General features: G+C 36.2%; 1 protein-coding gene across 1 annotated transcript in view; it reads right to left on the bottom strand.

Annotated features, from left to right (window-relative positions):
• Cyfip (Cytoplasmic FMR1-interacting protein Sra-1) overlaps nucleotides 1-27822 on the bottom strand; it is a 452821-nt gene that overhangs the window by 249929 nt on the left and 175070 nt on the right. The window contains exons 11-12 of the mRNA XM_090396405.1: nucleotides 18297-18344; nucleotides 8460-8626 (exon numbers count right to left, since the gene is read on the bottom strand). Of these exons, the coding sequence (XP_090252531.1) occupies nucleotides 8460-8626; nucleotides 18297-18344 (215 nt within the window). The remainder of the gene's footprint in view (nucleotides 1-8459; nucleotides 8627-18296; nucleotides 18345-27822) is intronic.

Below are 27822 nucleotides of genomic sequence, written 5' to 3' on the forward strand. Positions count from 1 at the left end.
AAAATACCACCGGGGATTGTATACACGCTACTATAATTGCTACTTTAGATTCATATGGATTTTCTGGTAACTATTTAAAAAATCATCTCACTGCATTTTGTTCTGATGGAGCTAGTGTAATGTTAGGAAACAAACAGGTGTTGCAATCAAACTTCTACAAAGATTTCCCAACATTGTGATTTGGCATTACATAGCTCATCATTTACAATTAGCATTAGATGATTCTATAAAAAAACATTAAAGAAATAAATCATTTTGAAATATTTATGGATAAATTATATGCTTTTTATCATCAATCACCAAAAAATCAGCGAGAATTAAATACGATTGCAAAAGACCTTGGTATCAAAATTTTAAAGATCGGCTGTGTGTTTGGACCATGATGGGCAGCTTGCAGTTTACGAACGGCTCTTGCTGTGTGGAGAAATTATCCAGCTTTATGCAAGCATTTTGCATCAAAGGCAACTTGATTCAATTAATATAAGGGCTTTTTAAACTGACTTCTCAATTTGGAATTTTTACAAGATCTAGCATTAATGATTAATATCCTACAGGAATTTTCGTATCTATAAGAAGTCTACAAAGTTGCAATATAAGTATTATAAGAGCTAAGATAGCCTTTTTTTTTTTTTGCTCGATGATGCAAACCCTTTGTTAAAATTTCCATAGCATCATGCTTACCACCAAGTAATTCAGGAGTTCTTGAGGCAAACTTGCCCATTCTTCCTTCAGAGCAAGGATAAAGCCTTGTTTGTTTTCTGGAGGGGAGCAGCAGTGTGTGTGTGTGTGTCTCTCTCTCTAGTGAATCCCAAACGTGTTCTATGAACTTAAAATCTGGAGAGTGCACTGGCAACTTGATTCGATTAATATCCTGTCTCTAGAAAAGTATTTCCACTGTTTATGTACGATGTGATATGGCATTATCATCCATAAAAATGAGTTCTGTGTCTATAGCACCACGGAACAATTGACCATGATGTTGAACAATGTTGTTGCAATATCATTAACCCATCACAGTTCCCTTTTCTAGCACTTGTAGGTTGGTGCATCCATTAAGTATAACGCCTCTCCCCCACACACCATGACCCCAACAATGCCTTATCCCTTTCAAGAACATTCTCACAATGGTATGCAGTATCACTTTCACGCCAGATGAAGTGTCATCTAGAATCGAAGAAAAGACTAAAATGACTCGTATCTGTAAAGAGTACATCAGCCCACTGGTATCTTGTCCAATTTTTATTATTCATGAAAACATGCTGTACGATAAGCTGTAGATAAAGGGACCCAGGCCTTCAAGCATATAGGCCTAATTGTTGTAGATGTCTTGCCACAGTTTGTCGAGATATTCTCATACCTGTGATTGAATGGAGCCAATTTGCAAGATGACTTGCTGTGGTGCATCAATTACATTTTGCTGTTATAATCAAAAATCTGTCTTCATGCTCTGTGGTAGAGCAAGGGTAGAGCAAATGCCTGGAACACATTCCATTACTTTGAAACACTGCCCACAGCCTGGATGAGATTCCAAACTCTATGGCAATATCTGTAATTCTGTGGCCTTCTTCAAGCTTTCCAAAAATTCTTCCCCACATGAAATCATTTACATGATGTCTTTTCGACATTACAGGACATCCAAGTTTTCAACTTTATTCCTTCACGAAAAGAGTTTATATCAATCACAATTTGCTTAGCGCAGCCTTTTATCCTGTTGAGTGCTACCATGTGACCCCGTTTACGTGTGATTCAAAAATTGAATGTGTACCCAAGTTCTACTCAAAATCATCAGTTATACAAATTGCCACAAGCTGATTCATCTGAATTTGAAGTTTGTAATCTTCAGAAATAGTGTTTGTCCTTAGGTTTTGGACACCAGTGTACTTGATATTGGTTGTCTTCAAAAAACTTTTGCATATGTTTATTGCTGATTATTATCATAGCTACTCCTTCATTTCCCATATCATTACTGCTTGAATAGGACTTCTTATAGTTGTTATTCAAAAGAATCTCATGTTTATCTTCATTTTAGCAACACCAATTATGTTAATGCAGTATATCACCAATATACATGACCTTATTTCCAACCTGAACAATGTTTATTTCCATCTCAAATCTGCAAAACATGTTTTCTTTTCCTAACAGAAACTCATTCAGCTTCACTGAGCAGTACTCATCCCATTTTCCCCAATTTATGTGACTATCATCCACAAAAGGATTTTGTAAATCTATAATGCATTCGTACCATGGGTGAGCTATAGATTTTTGTTTTCCTACTGTTTTTATTAAATTTATATTTTTTTGTATTTGTTTTATATAGCCAGCTTGGTTGGCCGAGTGGTTAGCGTATCCGCTCTCCAGCCAAAGGGCTGCGGGTTCAAATCCCACCGTGGGCATGGATGTTTGTGATTGGGGAAATACTAATGGTGGTGGTGGTGGTGGTGGTCAGTAGTAGATAGCAGTGGTGTGGCTGTGGTCAGTTGGTGGATTGAGTGGTGGAGATAGAGTTGCAGGGCAGGTGCTCTCCCTCAATTAGTCTTTTAACTCCCTGGAGGTATCAAATAATAATAATAATAATATATTTTTAGCCAGTCCAGAGATAATTTGGCCTCCAATAAGCAAGGCAGTGATCTCCCTGCCAGGTGAAATTCATCTTCTACCTAAAAACATTTACAAACATCCATGTCCATGGCAGGATTCAAACCTGCAGCCTGTCAGTTGGAAAGCAGATATGCTAACCACTCAGCCAACCAGACCAGCATTACACACTAATTGACTCTTTTGGTTTCAAAGATGGCACCAGTGCATATGTTTGTTCTGATATAATGATGACAGTGAGTTTCCACCAAAGAATCTTTGGTGGAAATCACCAAAAGCAAGTGCTTACTATCTCCATCATTCTTCTAATGTCATCAGAATTTTTGAACACTTTTCTTTCTTTAAATGGTGATATTATTAAGTCAAACTTTTCTAATAATAAAATCCTCTTATTAGAGTTGTCAATGTTCACAGCTCCAACTGGAATTCCTTTTCCAACTGCAATGATCAATCAAGCAGACATAACTCAGCATTTGCTATTATCTATGATCTCACAAAAATGTATGTGTTATTTGGCATTCTTTTGAATGCTAAGTGCAACAATATTATTTCTCTTCTCTCTTACTCTAATTTTCTTGGTTAAATTATCTTTCCAGTCTTTGGATCCAAAAGATCTATAATGAAAACAATCACTAAACAATTCTTATTGTTATGGAAGCATTCATTTTCCATTCCACTTAACATTCTTGTGTCTTAACTAAAGGTTCTTTAAGAGGTGTGCCAAGGGAGAGACAAGCATAGCGCAATTGGCTTTCATTAAAACTTTCATTTTCTTTTTCTATTTGTGCTAAAGCTGAACATAGTCAAGCAATTATCAACATATCCAAAACAGATTTTGAAAGGACCAAAGAGATAGAAATAGGTTGGGACAAAAGTCCGAACCTGCTTCCAATCTCTTTTGAACTCAGATGGATCTATTTTATCATTATCCATGGAAAAAGACAATCTCCTACTTTCTTATTTTTTCCTCCAATTCTTGGAACTTGGTAAATTTTCTTCTATCATTCTAGACACCTGACATTCAATTCCATCTTCCATTTTTCCCAATGAGGAGATCATACGAATTCTGTTCAAATTGGATACTAAAAAATCTTCTGGTCTGAGACATTTCTCCAATTACTATAAAGGTCTGTATCCAGAGTGAAATCCAATTCTATTGCTTTTTTTTTTTTTTTTTTTTAAATTCTCTAGTATCACACTGATATATTTCCTGCAGATTGGAAATTAGCACATGTTGAATCCATTCATAACAGAATAACAGAGAAAACTTTAACAGGCAACTTCTATGCTGCCTGTAAACTTCTCAACTAACAAATGATAACCAAGTGGATTCTGCCACTGTTGATTAAGAGGTGATCTTGTTTATGTCACCCACTTTTGGACACATGCCTCGGAAAAGTTTGAAGAATCCCATGTGTTTGCTCTTGATTCCGCTAAGACTATTCATTATGTTTAATAAAGGTCCATCAAGTTAGTTTCCATCATATGGTCTGTTTTCTGATGGCTGTGACAGGATTGCTAACTCTCTCTCTGGTTGTACATTATATGTTAAATTTAGTTTAATCCTTTATTCCAGTGAGAGCAAACAAAGTTTGCGCCTGAAAATATCTTCAGGACTGAATAGAGTGTTGTACTATCTTACCTGGGTAAGTAGTACAACACCAAGGCAACTCGTAGCAAAGGTGGAGCAAGCTAACAACACTCCTATCTCAGTATCTCCCATAATGCAAAACACACATCCTTGTGGATATGTATACTGTTATGCATATATTAAAGGGATTGGCCACTACCCAGACTAGTTTCGACCTTTATTGAGGTCTCTTCAGTGGAAGCCAGGCCCAGAGTTGGAGATACCAGGCAGAAGCAGTAGCAAGGTCATCTTTACCTATAGGAGTTGCCAAAAGGTTTGCCACCTTTTTTTTTTTTTTATTAAATTACTCTGATTTAGAGAAAGATGTTGAAAGTTTATATTTCACTAGGTTAGACTATAATAAATTTAGTTTAATCCTTTATCCCCAGTGAGAGCAAACAAAGTTTGAACCTGAAAATATCTTCAGGACTGAATATAGAAGAGACTCTCCCACTGAAGAGACCTCAATAAAGGTCGAAACTAGTCAGGGTAGTGGCCAATCCCTTAATGCATAACAGTATACATATCCACAAGGATATGTGTTTTGCATTATGGGAGATACTGGGATAAGAGTGTTGGTAGCTTGCTCCACCTTTGCTACGAGTTGCACTACCTACCCAGGTAAGATAGTACAACACTATATAATCCATAAGTTTACCAGGGAAGATAGGAACCCATATAAGCCCAATAGAAACGAAAAATCTATAATCGACTACGCCATCATAAGCAGATCGTACTGGAAGTATACAAAAAATGCAAGAGTCTACAGAGGTCCTGAAATAGGCAGTGACCACTACTTATTAGTATTGGAAACAATCCATAAAATAAAAGTTGAAAAATGTAGAAAAAGTAGCAAGGAAATAAATGTTAAGATAAAGAACTACAAACTAAAGAAAGAAGAAACAGCCATTGAGTATAAAAGTAAAATAGAAGAGAAGATGAAAGAAGTAGAAAAAGAGATATATGAAGACCAAGATGTAGAAAAACCTATGGTACAGGTTCAAAACACTTCTTCTAGAAACAAGCAAAGAAATTTGTGGTGTATCATCAAATAATAAACAGAAGAAACATAAAACACCCTGGTGGACTGAAGAACTAAAAGAAGAAATTAAAAAGAAAAAGCAATTATGGAAGAGATATATAACATCAAAGCTGCTGGTTGATAGAGAACTATACAACAACCAAAGAAATAAAGTTAAAACCTTAGTGAAAGCAGTGAAAAGAAAATGCTGGGAAGACTTCGGACATACTTTAGAACAAAATTTTAAAGGAAACCAAAAACTCTTCTATAATGTTTGAAGAAGAATGAGGTCAGAGAAAGAATGCCCCATAAAGTTTATCAAAAATAAGGATGGAAAGTTACTCACAAATTCCGAAGACATCATGGAAAGATGGAAACAGTACTTTCAAGAATTATGGGAAGATGCAGGACACGGAAAAAATAGCACCCTAAGAGCAAGACACACAAGCAAAATAGAATATCAGATCAGAGTGAAGAATAGAAGATCAGAGTGAAGAAATTCATGCAAATGAACTGTTAGCAGCAATAAATAAAATAAAACTGGGCAAATCAGCAGGCCATGACCAAATAACACCAGAAATGGTAAAGAATTTAGGAACGAAAGCCATAAAATTTCTTTTACACCTATTCAATGTTGTATGGAAAAAGAAAATTATTCCCAAAGACTGAGAAGTAGCTATAATAATCCCTATAATTTAAGAAAGGAGACAACCGCAAATGTGAAAACCATAGAGGAATTTCGCTTTTAAGCGTTCCAGGAAAATTATATACCTGCATTTTAGAAGCGAGGCTTAGGAATCAAATAGAGGACACACTGGATGAAATGCAATATGGCTTTCGAAAAAATAGAAGCACACAGGATCTTATCTTCAGTCTTAGACAAATATCAGAGAAAACATTGGAATATAGAAAAGAGCTACATTCATGTTTTATAGATTTTGAAAAGGCCTTCGACCGCATTCCCAGACACTTAATATGGCAAACATTAGAGAAAAACAAGATACAAGATAACTTAATAGCAGCCATACAAAGCCTCTACAAAAGTAATAGAAATTATGTAAGAACCAGTGATAATAGATCAAAAGAATTTGAAACAAATGTAGGAGTGAGGCAAGGCTGTATCCTCAGCCCTCTTCTCTTCATCGTAGTAATGGATGAAATTTTAAAGGCATGCCAAACAAAAACAAAAAAATTCCACTTAGGATACAGGAAACTGAAAGAAACCAGGATTTCACATATGGCTTTTGCAGATGATGTAGTGATTCTAGAAAATACAGCTGAAGATCTGCAGTACAATATCAACATTTGGTATGAAGAAACAAAGAAAAGGAATATGACCATAAATATAAACAAAACTAAAACAATGATCATATCTAGAAACCAACAAAAACACATAATAAAAATAGAGAATCACCAACTGGAGCAAGTCCACTCCTTTAAATACTTGGGATCATATATACAAGAAGATGGTAGACTCTACACAGAAATTAACAACAGGATAAGAGGGGGAACAAAGCTATTCTATGCAATGAAAGGCCCACTCCTAGATAAGAAAGAAGTCACCCAAAATACCAAAATGGCAGTGTACCATCCAGTGTTTCTACCAACATTAACATACAGTTGTGAGTCTTGATGTTTAACAACAGGAATCAGAAATAAACTACAAACAATTGAAATGAAATATCTCAGGAAAGTGGCACAAAAAACAAGACTAGACCGAATAAGAAATCAAACCATAAGAGACGGCCTTCAAGTTGCACCTCTGAATCAATTCATGACACAAGCCCAAATGAGATGGTTTGGACATCTCAATCGAATGGAAGAAGGAAGAATAGCAAAAACTGTATACGAAAGCCAGAAAATAGGAAAAAGAAACATAGGCAGACCCAGGAAAGGTTGGCAAAAGGAAATTAAAGAAAAATTGGAAAAGAAGGGAATTAACTGGAAAGAAGCAAAACAACAAACCTCGGACAGGACGGCATGGAAATCTCTTTGGCAAAATCTCGACGCTTAAAAGCATAAGAGATCATAGACGAAGAAGAAGAACTTCAAAATAAATGTCAAACTTCTGAGTCCTCATCTGCACCGCCGACATTGCTCTGATGGGCTCGTAGGTCTTTCGACCTCTCATGCATGGAATCAATATAAAAATAATAATAATAATAAAATACTACGGGCATGCTAAGGTTTTTTCCTATTTTTTCATTAATTGTAATTTTTTACCTAGTCTGTAAACTCAATTCTAGAGATCAATGCTAGAGACCAAACATCAAAATTTTTCAAATCATATCAAGCCTCAAATAAGTGGGCAGTCTTATACCCAGTGATGAAATGCATCTATGATCTAAAGACAATCACATACACCACTGCCCATTGTGTGATTTTAACCTCCTATTGGTTGGAGAGCAGATATGTTAACCACTGAGCCGACCAATTCGACAAGTCTGATTTAGCAGGATGAATAAAGTTATATGGAATAAGAGAGAAATTAACCAAAATGCCAGATTAGCATTTCATATCCACTAGTCGAACACTATCTTGTGTAGTATAGTACACTACACAAGATAGTGTTCGACTAGTGGATATGAAAATTTTGTAAGAAATTGGAAGTTTATTTTGCACTTGGTTAGACTATAATAAATTTAGTTTAATCCTTTATCCAAGTGTAAGCAAACAAAGTTTGTGCTTGAAAATATCTTCAGGACTGAGGATAAAGGATTAAAATAAATTTATTATATTTTGTAAGAAAATTTAAGATATAAAACAGTTGATCAAACATAAGAAATGACAGATTGCTGAATTCTGATGAAGAGTGAATAGATGACATCATTTGTAGATCATCATTAATGTAAACTTAACTATTTACTGCTATCACAGGATCCAATACACCCACCTTAACCATCCAACCAGATATATGGATGAAATAAAGTAAACATTTTATGCTTTGTATCCATGTAAACATATCAAATGGATAGTACAAGGATTAAAGGTAGGAGGAGATGAAAATAATGGATTTTTTTTAATTGATTTTTTTAAAATGAGATTTCTGTTCTATAATCTATTCTGTTTTTTTGGATGAATATCCAAAAGGGAGGAAAAAAATGCTGCACAAAAAATATTTTTTTATCAACATGGTAAATATAGAAAAAGAAGTACTTATATAGAAGTACATGTATCTATGAAGGTATGAACATTAACTGGTTTTGATTGTACCTCCTTATAAGATCCTTTTTATTTTTAATTGCTTTACGTAGAGGCTCCCTTAAAGTCACTTGAACAAATTCCTGTAATTCTGCATATACATGTCTACGAATGGCATCAGTAAAAACAGTCTCCATCCTGCTCATCAGAACTTGCAGTCCTTTGATCATTGCTATTACCTACAATAGAAATCATATATATCTGAACTCTACAAACACAAATTTGAAAAATATCTAAAAAAAGACACGTGATATTAATCTACGATTACTATCATGTCACAATTTCTATATAATCCTAACTAACAATTCTTGTCGAACTCATTCTTCTGTGTGTGTGTATGTGTGTGTGGGTGTGCGCGCGTGTGGGTGTGGGTGCGTGCGTGCACACACATGTAAATCCCAACTATTACAATCTTCTTTTCAGGCTTGCAACATGGAATGTAAGGACCTTATGTGAAGCTGGGAAGTTAGATAACCTTGTACAAGAACTTAAAACAATGAAAATTGACATTGCTTGTATCAGTGAAGTCAAATGGACTGATAGAAAAAATAAATAGGAGTCATTCAAATATCTACTCCTTTCTTTTAGTGTTACACAATGATCAGCATTCATTTTAGAAATTATGGACTTTACTCTTATGTTTGTGTTATAAATAACTCTTTTAATATCCCGACGTTTCGATCTTCATATTACGATCATCATCTGGAGCATATACAAATATATAGGACAGTTACATTACATACAGTAAGCTACAGAAACGATGAACTGATCATAAGTTATTCTACTCGAATGACCTCTAGTGGGGGGAAAAAAAATTAATTATTTATAAACTACATCAAGCTAAATTCTATTTATGATAACATGAATAAACATTCTTTCTTACAGATAGTTTTCTTTCAGTAACAATGATGTCCTGTTTTTAGCATTACAGTTGTTATTTTTGATTTGGAATCCTGGATTTTCTACAGTCCTGTTTATAGTTGCTCTTAGAGAGGAAGGTTCCATAGGTCGAATATATGCCTTCCATATGTTTGGGATTTTTAGACCATCATTATTGTTCAGATTGGGGGTGGTTGGTAATAATCTCACAGGCTTCCTTAAATTTGCACTCATACCATATTTTGGTGTGATGTAGACAACTAGTGCTTTTCCAGTCAATTCTATGTAAGGTGTTCAGGGCATTATCAGAAAGGCCAGCTTCACTATAATTATTATATTTAATGTGTCGTTTATGTTCTTTTCTTCTGATGGGAATTGTGCATCCTGTTTCTCCTATATATGGTATGTTACAGGTGCAATAAACACGGTATTCTCCAGGGTGGGCCAGTGGAGGGAGTGGGTCACTGGATGAGTTGAGAAAGCTTTTTAGTTTTGCAGGAGGTTTAAAGGTGACTTTGGGGTTGTATTTTTGTAGTATTCTGTTTATTTTATCTGATGTCCTTTAATGTAAGGAATGGTTATAGTTTTATTGTAGTCTGGTTTGTCTTTGTTTATTATTGAGGTCTTGTAGAGAATTTTGTTAATAGTTTGCAAATAAGGAATTTCAAGAAGTACGTTGTCGGCACATCAAAAAATTTGAAAGTTTGAAAAAGAACTCAGTTAGCAAACCTCAACTGTCTCTCAACACAGTAATAAACCTGCCATCCCTAACCCTGAAGCCATCAGCGCTCTCTCCCTTCACTATAACACCGAAAAAAATCCCTTCTGAAGAAATAATGATTCAATTAGAACGTAATATCTGCAACCTTCCCAACCATATTGCGAACAATATCAGACTAGATGCAGCCAGTGTTCTTCCTAAAGCTAAGCCTCCAAAATGCAACCTTTCTAAAGAAGAATTCAAAGCTCTAACAGTAAAATAATAATTACTAAAGCGGATAAGGGAAATGCCACTGTAGTTCTAAACAAAACCGACTACACAGGTAAGCTATCCTCCTTGCTATTAAATAGGTCTACTTACCTCCCTGTAGAATATGATTCTACCAGCTCCCAAATCAGAACACTCCATAGGCTCCTTACGTAGGTTACTTCTTGGCCTGTGGAAATTACTAATAAGCTAAAACCTTTTAACTCTAGACCTCTCAGAATATATGGACTTCCAAAAATTCATAAACAGAATGTGCCATTGCGTCCAATTGTGGACGGCATCGATTCCACCACATACAAACTAGCCAAACATTTAGCCAAAGTGCTCACACAATATACTGGCAACCACCTTCACACATTAAAAATTCAGCCCACTTTAAAGCCAATATAGAAAACCTCTCACTCCAACACACTGACATAATGGTCAGTATTGATGTCTCCTGCTTATTCACCAATGTCCCACTCAAAGATACTTTGGACCTCATCCAAGGCAAATTTCCTCCCGATATCTCAGCCCTATTTCAGTTCACCATGAACTCAGGCTATTTCGTTTGGCAAGGAAAATTCTATAAACAAATAGAGGGTACTGCCATGGATTCTCCACTCTCCCCACCTCTGGCCAATTTCTTTATGGAGACCTTTGAAGAAAAAGCCTTAAACTCGGCCCCACTTAAACCTATTGTTTGGCTACGCTATGTAGATGATGTGTTCGCTATTTGGCCGCATGCCTAGACACACTCAAAAACTTCCTTTCACATCTAAACAATCAACACCCCAGGATCCAGTTTACCTTAGAAAAAGAAAACAATAACAGTCTCCCTTTCCTAGATACTCTGATTACAAAACAGCCTAATGGATCTCTGGCTTTTTCAGTTTACAGAAAACCTACACATACAAGTAAGTTTTCTGTATGTGTAGATACATTCACCAGCGTTCACACCATTCCCCTCCCAACAACATGGGATTATAAAAACCCTATATAACAGGGCAAAATTAATCAGTTCCGATAAAAATGCCCTTACTACTGAACTTATTCATATTCTTAACACCTTTGTAGCCAATGGATACAACCCCCATAAAATCCAAAAAATATTAAAACCAGTTAACCCCCCCCCCTTCCACAACAAGGACTACTCTAAATCTGTCACTATTCCTTATATTCGTGGTACCTCTGAAAAGTTAACAAAAATCTTAAAAAAATATGACTTGACAACTTGTTACAAACCATATCAAAAATTGTGAAAAAAAGTGAAACCGTTGCTAGATTTATTTAGCAATCCTTTTGCCATTTTGCCTGAAAATGCACCCGAATCAGCACAGCTTGAACTCATCAACATTCAAAACGATGAGAGCCTGCGAAATAAATTTAATGAAGGCAATTTATTAAACTTCTATCGTTGTGTCGATAAAAACAATTATAAATGGTTGCTAGATGATGCATTAAAATGTGCAAGCCTCTGTGGCTCAACATATATTTGTGAACAAACTTTTCAGTCATGAATATTAACAAATTGAAAAATAGGAACCGCTTGACTGATGAAAATTTAGAATCAATTTTGCGGTTGGCTACTACAAAACTCGAACCAAATATCAAAACAATTGTCAAATCAATGCAATGTCATGCATCAAATTAAATTCACTTACTTTTTATTACCTTTTTTGTAACAATTATGATAGGTATAAATAAAATAAACAATATATGGTAGATAACTTTCAAGTTTTTTTTTGGTGGCCCTCCCATAAGTAACAGTGGAACTATGCAGCCAGCCGTTGGCTTTAACAAGTTTGTGCATCCCTGCTTTAGATCAAGTAGTCAACTAATTAAAGAATGGAAAGTGTGATAAGGAAATATTAAGAAGGATATAAATTGTTAGATCAACCTTCATTAGCATGAAAAACATTCTGACCTCAAGGGAAATTCACACAAAAACAAGAATTAAGCTGTCCAAATGCTATGTATGGTCAAACTGCTATATGGAGCAGAAACCTGGACAATATCAAAATAATGTGAAAATAAACCAAAAACCTTTGAAATGTGGATCCTCAGAAAAATTCTTAGAGTCCCATGGACTGCCAAAAAAACTAATTTAGAGATGATCGGAGAAGAAAGGACTCTGTTGAAAATCTTAAAGAAAGGAAAACCACCTACCTTGATAAGGCATGAATCCATACAAAAAACACTTTTAGAAGAAATGATACAAGGAAAAGGCAGAAGAAGACAAAGAACAGATTGGATGGGAAATATCAAGGACAGGATCTTTTTGTCTTATGAAGAATGTAGAGAGAGAAGCACAAAACCATACATAGTGAAAGCACATTGTAGTCAACTTCCTGGAAGGAGATGACCCTGACAAGACAAGATAAAATGACTATGACCTATTCAAAGCTGAGCAAGAACAACTTTTTCTTTACAGTCCCTGCAGAGACTAGACCATTGCTGTTAGATTTCATGCTTGATGTGACGGAGCTTATTAATGGTGTCTCTATTGAATTATGACTGCTACTGGGATAAAAGTCTGTTTTTGTGAAATCTTTCTTCCCATGTTTTAATTAGTCTTCCTACCAAATTTAGACATTCTGGTTGTTAGATCAAGCTACTAAGGCTCTGAAAAATGATTGCATTAAATGTTCTGAATTTCAGGAATTTATCTGACTGATACTCACCATTCATGTATCTCATAAAAATTGTAACTAATGAATTATTTAAAATTAAAATATTTAAAAATTAAAACTAAAAATATTAAATGACCATAAAAATTAATATTTATCTAGAGGAGTAACATGGAAATTTTCCAGAAGTAATACCCTTAAAATATTTTATTCTATTTATTCCTTGATATCTATTAATGTAGATGGAGTTATCCTCCTGCAGCTGATAGCACATCACACACACATTCTATAGAAATAAATAATTCATTTATGTAAATGATTTCCATAATTATTAATTATTATAATGTCTTCCAATTATGTCTCGATTTTTAAATCAAGGGATTAAGGGAAATGAGGCTGCAACTAGGTCAGCTCATTTCTCAAGCTTTTCACTATTTTTCCTGTCCCCATGGGATAGGAAAAATAGATGAATTTTTACTCGTGTCCGTGAAAAATGAAAACATTCTTACATCGTGAAAAACAGTCCATTCCCAACAGACACTATACTGCTGAAGCAAGAAAAACAAGTTTGACAAAGCAAATAAAAGTCATGGCATTTTAGGGTTGAGATCATGTTAGATCAAAAATAGTCAGAGAAAATAAAATAAGAGAACAGATGACAGTGTAATTATTTAGGCCTGCATAAATAACATATCTAAAAGATATAGATGGAAAAAATAAAGACATTTCAGAAAATTTGTGAAACAATTAAAAGGATACTGAATAAAAAAAAAAGATGAAAAACCAAAAACTAAAATTTTATGAAGGTATTAGCTATTCCCCCTCTGAATGGACTGTTAAAAAGAAAGATGAAAGTAAAATAAAAGCTGCAGAAATGAGATTTTTAAGAGCAATTAAAGGATGCACAAAACTGGACCATATGAAAAATAAAGACATCAGAAGAGAGCTAGATATTTACAATGTAAATGAAAAGATCAAGAAATATAGAGAGAAATGTAAAGAGCATCTATTTAGGATGGAAAGATATTGTCTACCAAATAGAGGTCAATAAATATAGACCAATGGGAAAGAAAGAGAGAGGAAGACCAGGTGCAAGACCACCAGTGAAGCTGGAACAGGAAAATGCCCAATCCTTGAAGAGAAGAAGAATCTAACTTGAAATTAGTTCAGTTTGCATTTGAGATTTTTAATATCATTATGAAGTTCATAAATACTAATTTTGCAAATAAAATTCTACTGAAAAAGTTGCAACTAATATGTCATATAAACTTTGGTGAAAAGGCACATGCCCAACTTGGAAGCGACATACATATGGTAAAGCGACTTTGTGTGGACACTGCCTGGTGTAAATGTGTTAAGGTATATTATCATATTCCTTATGTTATTTTGTCTTCATTCTTAATTAGCAGCTTGCTTATTCCTCCTAATCTCCACCCCTTTCTTTGCCTTTGTGTGTGTGTGTGTGTGTGTGTGTGTGTGTGTGTGTGTGTGTGTGTGTGTGTGTGTGTGTGTGTGTGTGTGTGTGTGTGTGTGTGTGATTATTATTATTATTTATACAGGTACTCCATGAAGTCAAAAGACTCATTGCAGGAAATCCACACTATCATACATCTCCTTAAATTTATTCACTGTTGCGGGTGCTCACAACCACCTCTGGCAATCCATTCCACTCATTCTCAAAGTAAAGAACCTAGTCTGCACATGCTTACTAACCACACTCTTAGACAAATTCCAAGTGTGACTCCTTGTTTTTCTCCCCTACTCCCCATGTATTGAAGAATTTCTTTTGTGTCAATCTAATAGAATCCCTTTAGTAACTTATAAGTGTTTCTATCTTTCTTATATATAAGAGATATTCATTTTTGATTAACATTCATAAGTTATTTGGTTGGTCGGATTTGGTCAAATTATGTGCACTTTAAAAATTTTGTATCACTTTCAAATAAAACAGTGACATTTGCAGTATCTTTTGAGAGTGAAAAAAAAAAACATATAATATTAATTAGTTTATTAAGTGTTTTAAAAGATCAGCTGCTTTTAGACTGAATAAAACTACTGCAGAGGAGGAATGTTTAAGTCCCTCTCTGCTATAAGACAGCATTGAAAGAGAACAATTATCAAGTGACTTCAGTCTGCTGTTGAAAAACATACAAATCTGAACATGTTTGTATGTTTATCTCCATTGTGTTAAGCAAAATTACTCTTCTTCTTCAGTGTTATTCGTTTTATTATTTGTTATGCCATAAATTATACTGAAATTACTCATGGCATGTTCAACTAAATATTATGAATAAAGGAAATATCTTATGTAAGTAATCCATATTAGACTATCAATTTATGTCTCAATTAAAAGAAAGAGATTTAGTAAAGAAATCTTCAACACTATTCTTTTAGCAATCACAAATGTGTTGAAGGAGGTCAAAAGTATGCATTGCTATTGATGGCACACTTTGAAACTTGTTAGATCTGAAATAGGCGACTTCAGAATTTACCTGACATCACCATTCCAGAATCTAACAATTTACATAAAATCACACTTGCATACTTATCTTTTAGCAGTAAAAATGTGTTTTTTGTTTTAACAACTTCCTAATATAATAATTTGTGAATTTTAAAACTTTATACCTAAGTGTCTAGCATAAATGTAAGTGAGAAAAAAAGGGCAAAATAAGTGAGGAATTGTTAATGAAATAATGCAAGTGAAAGAATGCGAACTATTCAACGACATATGGCAAAGATCACCCTAAATACTGTAACATCAGAGAAATACCCGCGGGCATTACATCTTAGAAGGCACAATGACGCATACGTTCCCCAAACCAAGAAGTCCCGTATGTAAATTGGTGAAGTCACCCGAACGGAGACCAATGGGTGAAATGATGAGAAATTTCAAACTCAAAAAAGTGGCGCTCTAGGAGAGCGAATAAAACCCGCGACACGGAAGAAAATGACCCCCGTTTTTTCTTGTTCCTGAGTTTTCTCTCCGAGTGCTGACTTACGACAGAGTTCAGTATGACACCGTAGTAGAGTTTCGGCAAGATTAAACCGCAGGCTGTAGTGAGAAGTTCATCTATGTAAAAACCTAGGCAGAAGCATAGTGTCCAGCCCAAGTGAGTGCGTGCAACCCACGTGGCGTTAAAAATCGAGACAACCAGATTCGAAACAAAGGACGAAGGACAGCAGGAAACCGAAGAAAAAGAATAGATAAGTATCCTCACTTATTCTAGCCCTTTTGGGCTAGAATAAGTGAGGATACTTATTCTAGTATGAGAATAAGGGATTGACTAACATTTAAGAGAGCGAAATTTGAAATTTGTATTAGAAGAAAGAGTGAAAAGTTTAGATCTAAAAAAAATGACTATGTTTTCATGAAACGAACTCTAGGAACTTTCGACCAGATAGAGATTCTGTTATGTTTGTTCTGAGAGAGTTTGAAGAATGTGTTAAAGTGCCTTAATGTTAAAAATGAATTGTAATCATAAATGTAATATGTATTGAGTTATTGAGACATTGAATTGCTGATAATACTCTGAACTTAGTGTTAAAAATGAATTGTAATCATAAATGTAATATGTTTATTGAGTTATTGAGACATTGAATTGCTGACACCTTGAAGTAGAATACTAAAATTTATTTAAGACTGAGAGAGTGAATGAAAGGTAGTGATTTAACTTTAGAATTTGATGATCAATTTAACTTGTGTAGTATCACTAATTGAACTTAATAAATGTTTGATTCTTTAATTATATGTGTTTCTGATCATGTTGACTGACTCTGACCCTTCATAAAAAATCGAACCTGAGTACGTGTGAGACTGCAGGAATACCCCAATTGAAAGTAAGGGCACGACTGCAAATAAGAGTAAAATTATGCCAGAGAGCCCAAGTTTCTAGGAATTTAATTGTATTGTTAGCAGCACCTGAAATTCTATAATTAACCTAAAGGCAGTGCCTATCTCTAACTTTAAAGCTCAGGCTGGCGCAGTGAAAAAATAAATTTGCTTGAGTAATCAGGATAATATATAGAATTCAGAGAAGGGGTAATCTTCTCGTGGCCCTTAAAGAGCTACGTATGGAGCATAAAAGAAACGAGACGCAAGGCTAAGCTTATTACCAATGTGGATCGCATAACAAATGATGCAATCTATTTAACATAGAGACATACGCGATAGAACTTGATACTGCGACTGTAATAAGAAAGGCTAAACTTGAATAAGTTGTCCCGAGATATCAAACGAGAAAGATATTAGATACACGTAATAAAGAAAGAAGGAACGACACGACAATGGCGCAGCCAGTAAGAATCTGATTACATAAGGCTTTAAGTAAGCAAAAGGATAGAATCAAGAAACAATAAATTATTGTATGATAAGATAAAAATAAACTAAATAACAAACAATAGAGAATAGAAAGCCAAGAAAAAAGTTTAACAAACTGTTCTAAAAGTCAACATGTGAATCTTTCACCCATATGTTTATAAGTAGTGCAGAGGCTAACCAGCAAATGCTGCATATTTGGCTTTAGGGCTTGATACCAGAAAAGTACTTTAATTAATTAATTTATTTTTAATGTTACTTTGCATGATCTAGAACTGAGAAAATTTGAGATAAGGTTTCTACATGACATCATCTTAAAAGTTCCTCTGAAAGTCATGGGCATAGTTGTGTTATTGCAAGTTACTTCAAAAGAATCATTCTCTTCAACTTTTTAGTGGAAGGGAGGCTGTTGTGAATTAGTTTGCAGTACCTCAAAGGTGGTGAGACATCTTTGTTTTCTGAAGAATTTCAAAACCTTGTGAAGGATTGTTCTTATAATTTTTTTTTTTGAGAGATATAAGTGAAAAATCATTAACAGTGACACTTCATACTTCAGATAATTATATTCTCTTACAATTGTCTCTAACAACATCTTAAACACGAAGTAAAGAAGGTAAGCTGTGGCTTACCTTCTTTACTTCTGTGGTCCTCATGAAAGTGATAAGTTAAGAAATATAAATAGGAAACTGTGCATTACATTATTTTCCATAGGCTTCTTTATATGGCAATGATGTGTTATAGGTTTTGCAATGCATTCTTGCATGAGGATTGATATAAAAAACTGACTCAAAAAAGCAGAAATACTGCACCATCTAGATGCATGAGAATGATGAGTAATACTGTATGAGTAATAAGATTGTCCAACACACATGGACAATCTTAGATTATTCGATTATCCTAATATGTTAGCAAGTGGTGCTTTTACCAAAATCAAGTAGTAAGATCCAGGATCCCTGAAATATTGCAATATACCAAAATTGATAACTCTGGCTAATAAATGACTGACACACAAGTGTAATATTCACAAAATAATATCCAATAAAGTTAAAATAACTTACTTCAATTAAGCCAAACTTCTCATCATCACTATAATTGTATCTTGTAGCCTATTTTCAATTAAAGCAAACAAAAAAAAAAAGAAAAATAATTAGAAATGTTGACAATTTTCAGCTTGATTTAGAAATGATTTATTTATTTTTTTTTTGCTCAAATATAGTTTATTTTATTTTTATTTTATCCAAAAGTGATCTACAACTGAATATTTACAAGAAAATATGCTGCAAATTTCATTCTTTATTTCATGAACATTGTGATTAATACATACTGATATTTTCAAATGTTAGAAATGGCTGCATAGTAAATAGCAAAACATTAATGACAGAAGATGTCACTGCCTTTAAAATCTTTAGATTCACACATCAAAACATGATTGGCTGACAAGATAAAATTATTATACAATAACAGAATAACACTTGCATTAGAAAAAATATTTATTATTTGTAGAATTTTTGGCTAGGTTGCCTAGCACAGAATCACATGGAAGAAAACCATCACGCTCCGTTGCAGCAAATAAAAACTTGAAAGGCATTTTAGAATCAGTAGCAGATTTAAAAAACCAAGCTAATTTTAATAAATATGGTCATATTAAACTTCCCAAGATTTGGGAAACTAATTCGTAGGCCTCCCGTCCAACATCTAAGACTAGCCAATAGAACCTATAGAGGATGTCTACCTCATAAGATTTTAATCTTCATTTATTCTAATCTCATTTCTTCCACTTGTCTGTGTATTTCTACAATTCTAATCGCATTCCTGAAAATATCTCTGTGCCAGAATAAATATTGAATCAATTAAACCTGTTGTTTAATTATTTCTCTTTATGCCGTAATTATTCCATTAAAGTGTAATATGATCTTCTAATCATTATCAATAAAAATGGGAAGAGATAAATACAATAAGAACAACACTTAAAATTGCAAGCATGTGACAATATATGCTATCAACTGCTACCAACAGTTGTAGATTAAGTCATCACTAAAAAATGACTTTGTATTCAGAGAAAAAAATTTAAATAATTACAATATTGCAAAACACAGGAATGATGAGTGTTATTTAGGATGACTTTCCAAAATTGGGAAAGTTTAAGGCAATTGTTTTTGTTGATGTTTTGACTATGAATGTGAGCAAACAACTTTCTTTACATAATCTTTCAGGAAGAATATAACTTTAATTTTGTTCCAAGGAATTCTATGCCTAGAGGATAAGGCATGACTAGCAAACCAGATGTATAAGACTGTTAAAGTAAAATATATTCTTGATGAATCTGACCAGAACAACCCATTTGCCCATAAGTCTAGTTTAGCTGGCCATGCCTTATCCACTAAATACAGAATTCTCCGGAACAAAACTTACAAATTTACTGGAACAAAAGTTATTTTCTTCTTGAAAGATTATATAAGAGCTACCAACTAGATTTAGTCGGGCTTTCTTCGACCAAGAGGAGAGGCTATGGAACTGTCGACCTGGATGATGGGTGAAGCTCTACTACTCTGGTGTGAGCCCGACAGTCTGCTCAGGTGGGTGTGGGATACTCACAAGTCCCCAGCTGTCAGACTGGGTTGCTGAGTGGATCCCATTGGGGGGGGGGACAGGTATGTGTGTTAAGGCTCCATGTGAAAAACCACAACTTGGCTGTGATGCAACTAATCTGGAATCAGAATACTCTGCCTTCCTGGAGGAAGTGGATGCTGTTTTTGGCAGGGTGGCAGACATGGAATCAGTCCTGCTAATGGGTGACTTCAATGCACATGTTAGAACAGATGACCAGAAGTGGAGGGGGGAGGAGGGGGAGGAGACCCTGACCTTAACGCGGATGGGTTGACAATATTGGACTTCTGCTGTACTAACAGCTTGTCCATAATGAATACCTTCTTTCAACACCGAGAAGTCCATAAGTATACCTAGTACAGGGATACACTTGGACAAAGGTCTCTGATTGACTTCTTTATAGTCTCAGCAGACCTATTTTCCTCAGTGCTCGACGTTCGTTCAAGTGAGGAGAGGGGCAGAACTGTCAACTGACCACCACCTTGTTGTCTACACTCTACGGCTTCAGAAACCAGATGCTACCATCAACGCTGGTAGGCCTAAGCAGCTACCTGGCGGGAAATGGGAGGCACTGGAAAATGAGGCTGTGAGGAAGAATTTTACAGATGACATTTCCTCAAGGTTCAAACAGAATCCCAAGCATACTGCAAATGTTGAGGAGGAGAGTGGGAGCAGTTCAGAACTGCTGTCACTGCCTCTGCACTCTCATGCTGTGGCAGAAAGTGGCTTGGTGTGGTGATGGGCGGTGAGAAAAGGACACCTTGGTGGAACCAAGAGGTCCAAAAAGCTGTCAGGCAAAAAAGGAGGCCTACCTAACATGGCTTAGGGTCAGGTCACCTGAGATGCATTTCCAGTAGACTGAGGCATGAAAAGCTGCTGCTAAAACAGTAAAGAGCAAAGCAGAAGGTTTGGGAATCCTTTGGAGAAAGATTAGCCTCATCCTATGCAAATGCAAACAAAGTATTCTTGCAAACCATCCGCCGTCTTCGAGGGAGGAAATCGTGCATAGCAAGGGCAATTAAGGCTTCTGATGGTGCACTTTTAACAACCGAGAAGGATATCCTCCACAGATGGAAGGAATACTCTGGGAGCCTTCTTAACCAAGATCGCCCAGCAGTTGTGGACATCCAAGAGGTGCAGATTGAGGCGATGACTAGTCTCACAGCAGAAGAGGTCCATTTAGCAATAAAATCGCAAAAATCAGGCAAGGCTGCTGGTGATGATGAAATTCGGCTCGAAATGCTAAAAGCCTTAAGTTCTCTGGCTGACTTGAGTGTGTCAGGCTGCTTGGATATCTGGGCGAGCACCAAAGCAATGATAGACAGGTATAATAATAATACCAGTCTTCAAGAAGGGAAACCAGAGAGATTCAGCAACTATCATGGCATCTCTCTGCTCAGCCTGCCTGGGAAAGTATATGCAGGAGCATAGTTAAAGTTCCAGGAAGAACAATGTGGCTTTCGTCCTGGTAGAAGCACAACACCAAATCTTCACTTTAAGGCAAGTCTTTGAGAAATCTTGGGAATATGCTAAGACTGTCGAAACATGTTTTGTGGACTTGGAGAAGGCATATGACCGGGTTTCTCAGGATAAGCTTTGGCAAGTAGTACAGAGTATGGAGTGGATGGCCAACTATTAGCTGCCCTCAAGTCCCTGTATGAATGCCCTGGGTTTTGTGTCAGGGTAAACAGCACAAAGTCTGAACCTTTCACAGTCACCGTTGGCCTCTGCCAAGGGTGGGTTCTGTCACCCCTCCTTTTCATAATATTTATGGACTGGATGATAGGCACAGCCGAAGTAATGAGTGTGTCAGAATTCGAAGATAGCATTGGATGTCTGCTTTTTGCAGATGACCTAGTTCTGCTTAGTGCTTCCACAGATGACCTCCAGCAGATCCTGGATAGGTTTGTAGCTGTTTGTGCAGAAGCCAGAATGAAGATGGGTGTGGCCAAAACTGAACCATTTGTGGTCTCAAGACAACCATCCCAGTACACTCTACATGTGAGTGGAGTCCCACTGAGGCAGGTGAAGAAGTTTAAATACCTTGGGTCCATATTCACGAGTGATGGAAAGTGGGATGAAGAGCTAGATACTCAGATTGGCTCAGCAAGCGTAATATTGCGGGAGCTTGGCCGTTTAGTAATATTGAAGCGGGAGTTAAGCCAGAAGGCAAAGCTGGCTGTCTTCAATACCGTCTATCTCCCCATCCTCACTTATGGTCATGAGAGTTGGGTAATGGCATGAAATGAGGTTCCTTCGAGGGGTTGTGGGGCTGACAAGACCCGACAGTCAGAAGCTCTGCAATTCGGGAAACCCTCAATACTCAGCCATTGCTTCTCCGTGTTGAGAGATCACAGTTACATTGGTATGGGCACCTGGTCAAAATGCCACAAGAGAGGCTCCCCCAGCAAGCCCTCTTTGCCAAGCCAGAGGGTGGGAGGCCACGTGGAAGGCCAAGCAGTTCACTGGATAGATTATATCCAAAACCTTGGGTGGACACGCTTGGGAGTCCCAACAGAACACCTGAGCTTGGTGGCAGAGAATCATAACCATTGGAAGTTCCTCTTGCAGCTGCTGCTCCCACAACCCAGTTAGGCAGGCCTTGAAGATGAATGAAATAAAAATGAAGATTATATAAAGAAAGTTGTCAAGCACACATTCAACAAATTCTACAAATTTCACAAAATTCTACAAATTACAATTTTTTTCCTACATTCATTCCGTTACTGTATAGTAATTTTATTAGTTAAAATCTTTGAAATTGCTATTTTAAATATTATATATATATATATATATATATATAGATAGATAGATAGATAGATAGATAGATAGGTGTGTGTGTGTGTAAAGATATGATTCACTCTGAATCATATCTTATGGTCCAAAGTAGCCCCCCTTTCCAGAATGAGTACAAAATATACTCTAGGCGACCTTGATTTAATACAAATTTTGCAAGAACTTGTAAGCCTAGCATCAATCTTGCGATAACTTTGGCAAAAACCACTTATCAAAAATACTGTACACATCAGTTCATTAGTTATGAAATATAATTAACTTTTAATTTGGATAACAATTAAATTCTTAAATCCTCTAATACCAAAATGCAAGTAAATGAAGTTATACTAAATTATGTTGGAGTGCTTAAGGGTCAAAGCTGTATAACTAAGGGGGAGACCTCCACGTAGCCTTTAAAGGAATGCAGACAACCGACCAGGGCTTCTGACCTAATGTACAATCCTTACCTTTTCCTGGTGCACCCTGTTCGGTATCTACCTGGATACTGAACGAACGAGGATGGGCTGGCAATTTGGGATTCAGCCGACCAAACTGTATTCTTATTAGCTTAAACCAAAATACAAAATGATTTGATAACATGACAAAATTTCATGCCAGCTGGGACGACATCTGGTTAAACAAGGCCCCCGTTGTTTTCGCCAGGGAACCAGGGTGAACAGCGAAAAGTCAGCTACTGGAACAAATCTGAAAACACACCCCAACTCAACATCACCAGAGTTAAAGATCGATACTATCAACATAAGAAGCCTAAATGGCAAAGAAATGGAGCTAGCTGAGGAATTAGATAAGTACCAGATTGACATAATAGGGGTGACTGAAACAAAAAAAAGACAAAAACTGGTGAGATCTTTCTGAGCAATAAATACAAAATGTTATATTCAGGCAATGACAATCAAGGAAAAGAAGGGGTAGTGTTAAATCCGGAATGAACACTTAAATTGTCTTTGAATATTTCATTCAGGATTTAACTGAAGTGCAAGAAAATCTCCTAAAAAGAATTACTTGTAAATAGATAATAATAGAAATTCTTGTATATATAGTAATAATAGTTCATTCATGTAATTTTTCTATGTAAATATTTTTAAATGGTCCTTTAACAACACAAGAAATAAGGTAATGTAGAGGTGACATTGTAACAACAAGGTAAGAGATTAGAGTAAACTATTGTAATCCGATTATAAACATGACCGGAGGCAGTTGCTATATGAACACAAGGCACGTGCAAGCTGCCCACGCAGAAACACAATGAGAGGAGAAGGTGCGGTGTGCAAAGAGAATTAGGTGGTGTCTGCATATCAGTGACGTATTAGAGAGAACAGACACAAAGCATATAAAAGTCTTAGCAACGTGAGTTCACAGTCTTTTTGCCTTTTTCATTTCTAGTTCAGGTTTTGGTATTTTCTTTCCCTCCTGCAGTTTTCTGTGTGGTGGGTCGTAGCTTCGAGGCGACGGATTCGAGTGGGAGTCGTTCAGAGGCGGCAATATGGTCGAGACAGTGGGCTTGTCCGAGCACAGTCATCCATGCGACGGGACAAACAGCGTATGCCGAAACTTCGTATAGCTCCAGCTGTACCCAAGATTCTGCCAGACAGATTCTTGGACATAAGGTAAAGAAGTGATCTATGATTGAAATCACCAAGAAGTCAAGGCAAAGAACAACAGCTAGATGAATATGGTGATGACCTGAAAAACCTACAAGAGGACACGACGAGAAGTATCTCCAAATGAATTTGTCTGGTTGGTAATGTAAAGCTTTATTTCTTATTGTCTTAGGCCAGAGTAAGCTACAGTGTAAAATTTCCTGTGGATCGGACTTGTGAAGACAGATTTTAGGATTTTAGTACCTATTCCTCTAACAAGGATCTTTATAGTTATAGAAGTGCAGAATTACAGGAATTGTCATTAGTTTAAGGTTAGTTTCAAATCGATATGTTGTGTGTGCATTAATTGAAAAAGAAGTAGGGCATTCATCCACATATTTGTGTTAAGTAATCGGGTTAAGGACAGTTTGGATTTGTTAATATCACCTAATGAGAGATACCTATTGTGAACTAGATCATATTTATTAATTTTTGCATAATTGATTTTAGAGACCTTCATTTAGTTTAGTTTTTGATTAACATGCATTGTATTTTAGAATGAATAAATTTCTTTGTTTCTCAACCCAAAATACGTGTATGATCTTCCAAGCCAATGCACCACCTGCTAAAAATAGCGAACCTATATAAGTAAAAACGAGAGAAATGGTTATGACTGTCGTTTAGAACTATTAGTAAGGGCTTGTTTAACGTTGATTTATTGGAATCGTGACAATCTGTAGGTCAAATCCCTGACAAGAAGTTCTCTCTTGTATAGGGATGGCACCATACGTCATACGGCAGTGACGTATTAGAGAGAACAGACACGGAGCATATAAAAGTCTTAGCAATGCGAGTTCGTGATCTTTTTGCCTTTTTCATTCCTAGTTCAGGTTGCGCTGCTAAACATGGCACAGCTAAACAAATAAATTTTCTTGATTCCGAAAAGGACTTGTCCCCAGAATTTATAAATCAGGAAGAATTCTCCTTGTTTGAAGACTTTGTACACGATTTAAGATTGAAGCCCGAAAGATTACAACAAAGGAGCAGCAGACAATGGATATAGTTGAGGGTTAAACAAGACAAGAAATATCTTTGAAAGAGTTTTAAGAGGTAGTCAATATAGAAATATATTTTAGTTATATGTAAACAAATAACAACATTAAAATTAAAACAGATAGAAATAACAATGGTGCAGCCGACAGGATGTGCGATTTACTAAATTAATCATAAAGGAATTAAGTTTGTAAATCTAAGTATTGGTTTTTGGCTGGAAATCAAACGATTTTGGTGCAGGAATTTAATTAGTAATACTAAGTGTAAGATAATATTGAAAATTTGTAAATCTATTTACAAGAATGAGCCTACCATCAAGTTCAAACATGAATGACGGAGAATTTGTCAGGCCCATCAATCCTCAAGTTTTTCCACAGTTTTTCAGAGAAGAGAACGATGATGTATTAGCTTTTTTTAGCTACGTCGAGGAGTTGAGAAAGGCAGGGAGGTGGATGGACTTCCAACTCCTAATCTTGTTGTGTAGTAAGCTGGTGGGGAAAGCTAAGAATTTTCTCTACTCTTCCCCCATACTTAAAGAAACATTAGACTATGTAAAGTTCAAGGAAGTCCTCATCTCTCAGTTTTCTAGGTTAAGAAGCCTTGGTCCAAATTTATGGAAATTACAGAGAATTATGCAAAAGGACCGAGAAAATGCGACTAACTTTTATCACAGGTTACCGAACCTTGCTCACTCCCTGCAAGTATCTAACGAGGATAAGTCTCTCACCTGGAATGGGCGATCTTTCACCAGTTCAGGATGGGAGTGAAGCAAGAGCTCAGAGAAACAGCCTACAAAAAGAAAGTAACTAACATAGAGGAGTGCCTAAATGCAGTGAGAGATAAAGAGCAAATGCTTGGTGACCTTAGTCCCGTATCTGCTACTGGCTATGTAAACCTGATTAAGAGGGAAGGTAATTCGAATGATAACTCCAAGCCAGAGAAGGAATCTTATGATAAAAAGGAGAAGCATAAGAAATTTGATAGATGTGAGGGAGACAGAACTGATTCCGTCAACACAAATCAATTAACAAATGGTGTGTTGGATATAAAGGAGGCCCAATCGATGATTCAGAGAGAGGTCAAGCGTTTACAACAGCCAGTTATGGATCGCCTTGACACTGTTTTAACCCGGCTAGCGGCAGTGTCCATAAAAACCTCTGAGCTCCACATCCCTCAAGTTGATCACACTGTTAAATTAGTGAGGTTAGAGGTGGAAAGACTGCAACAACCCCTACCTGACCGGTTGGACACAGTAATGAATAAACTGGCTGAAGTGACCACTCAGAATGCATCACTCTCTCCTATGAAACAGGAGAAGGACCATGAAGGAGATGACAGAAGAGAACCTCCTAGATGCTTCAGTTGCGGCAAGCCTGGACATTTTGCTTGCAACTGCTTCAACAGCAAGCGAAAATCCAGCAGAGGTTATGATGGGAGATCAAATTCCCACATGTATGCTAACAGAGCTTGGGAAAAGGGTCAGAGAAACCGCAACCAGTCCCCAGAATTGATAGTAAAGGGAATTATCTGTGGCAAGCACTGTAATGCCCTACTGGACACAGGTTCCTAGGCCTCTAACACTGCAGGGGACTATTTTGAGAGACTAAAGCCCCTTGTGAGGGGCTTTAGTCTCTCAAATAATATCTTTTATTTTAGAAGGCCAATAAAGTTATCTGGAGTGTCTACGTCAACCATCCATGTGACAAGATCCATGTTCTTGAAGGTATTTTTGCCTGAGTTTAATTTGTATGTGTTCGGCATAAGTTTATGATCCTGCCCAGAATTTCTCTCCCACACATTAAACTAATATTTGGAAATGACTTCCTTAACAAGAACAGATTTACATGTGACTATTCTCAAGGTGAAATACACCTTCTAGGAAGGAAGAAAACCAATAAGAATATTCTAGGGTCATTATCTTCAGTCAGAGGTGAGAAACATGTCAAAATAGGCATACAATGTGGAGGCACAGCAGAACAGATAGGAGAAGTTAGAAAAAATATGACCCATGACCAACTTGGTTCAAAAGAGGCCTCCACTTCAGAAGTAAAAGAACCTGCTGAGGCCTGCTGCACACTGAACTATGATTTGCCCATTGAACTGAAAAGAGCAAGGGAAGACATGGAAGAATTTCATCCAAGAGCAATTGGGATAAATCTGGTGGGTGTTGTTAACTACTAAGGGACAGGCCACAGATTTTCTAAACACAGAGGGAACTGTGTTTAGAAAGAAATGTTTTTAGAAATTTCAAGAAGGAAAAGGAAATGAAAATTCTGATGATTTAGACACAATCTATTATAGATACAGGGTGCCTACTAGTCGAAATCAGGGAAACGAGAGATCAGTAAATAACAAGAAAGGAAAAGGAGGTATAACCAGTGATGGAAGTGATAATTTTGTCCAATCTAGATATAAACTAAGACCCAGGGAAAATAGGAGGGTCTACTCCAGAAACATTGAGTGAGTGAGGTTGTGAAAAATTTTCCAGTGAAAAAAATTTTTTCTTTGAAGGGGGAACCTATGTTAAATCCAGAATGAACAATTAAAT

Source organism: Typopeltis vanoorti, chromosome 8 (genome assembly GCF_054136105.1).
Source record: "Typopeltis vanoorti isolate ZY-2024b chromosome 8, IOZ_Tvanoo_1.0, whole genome shotgun sequence".
In the NCBI taxonomy this organism is placed as follows: Eukaryota; Metazoa; Arthropoda; class Arachnida; order Uropygi; family Thelyphonidae; genus Typopeltis; species Typopeltis vanoorti.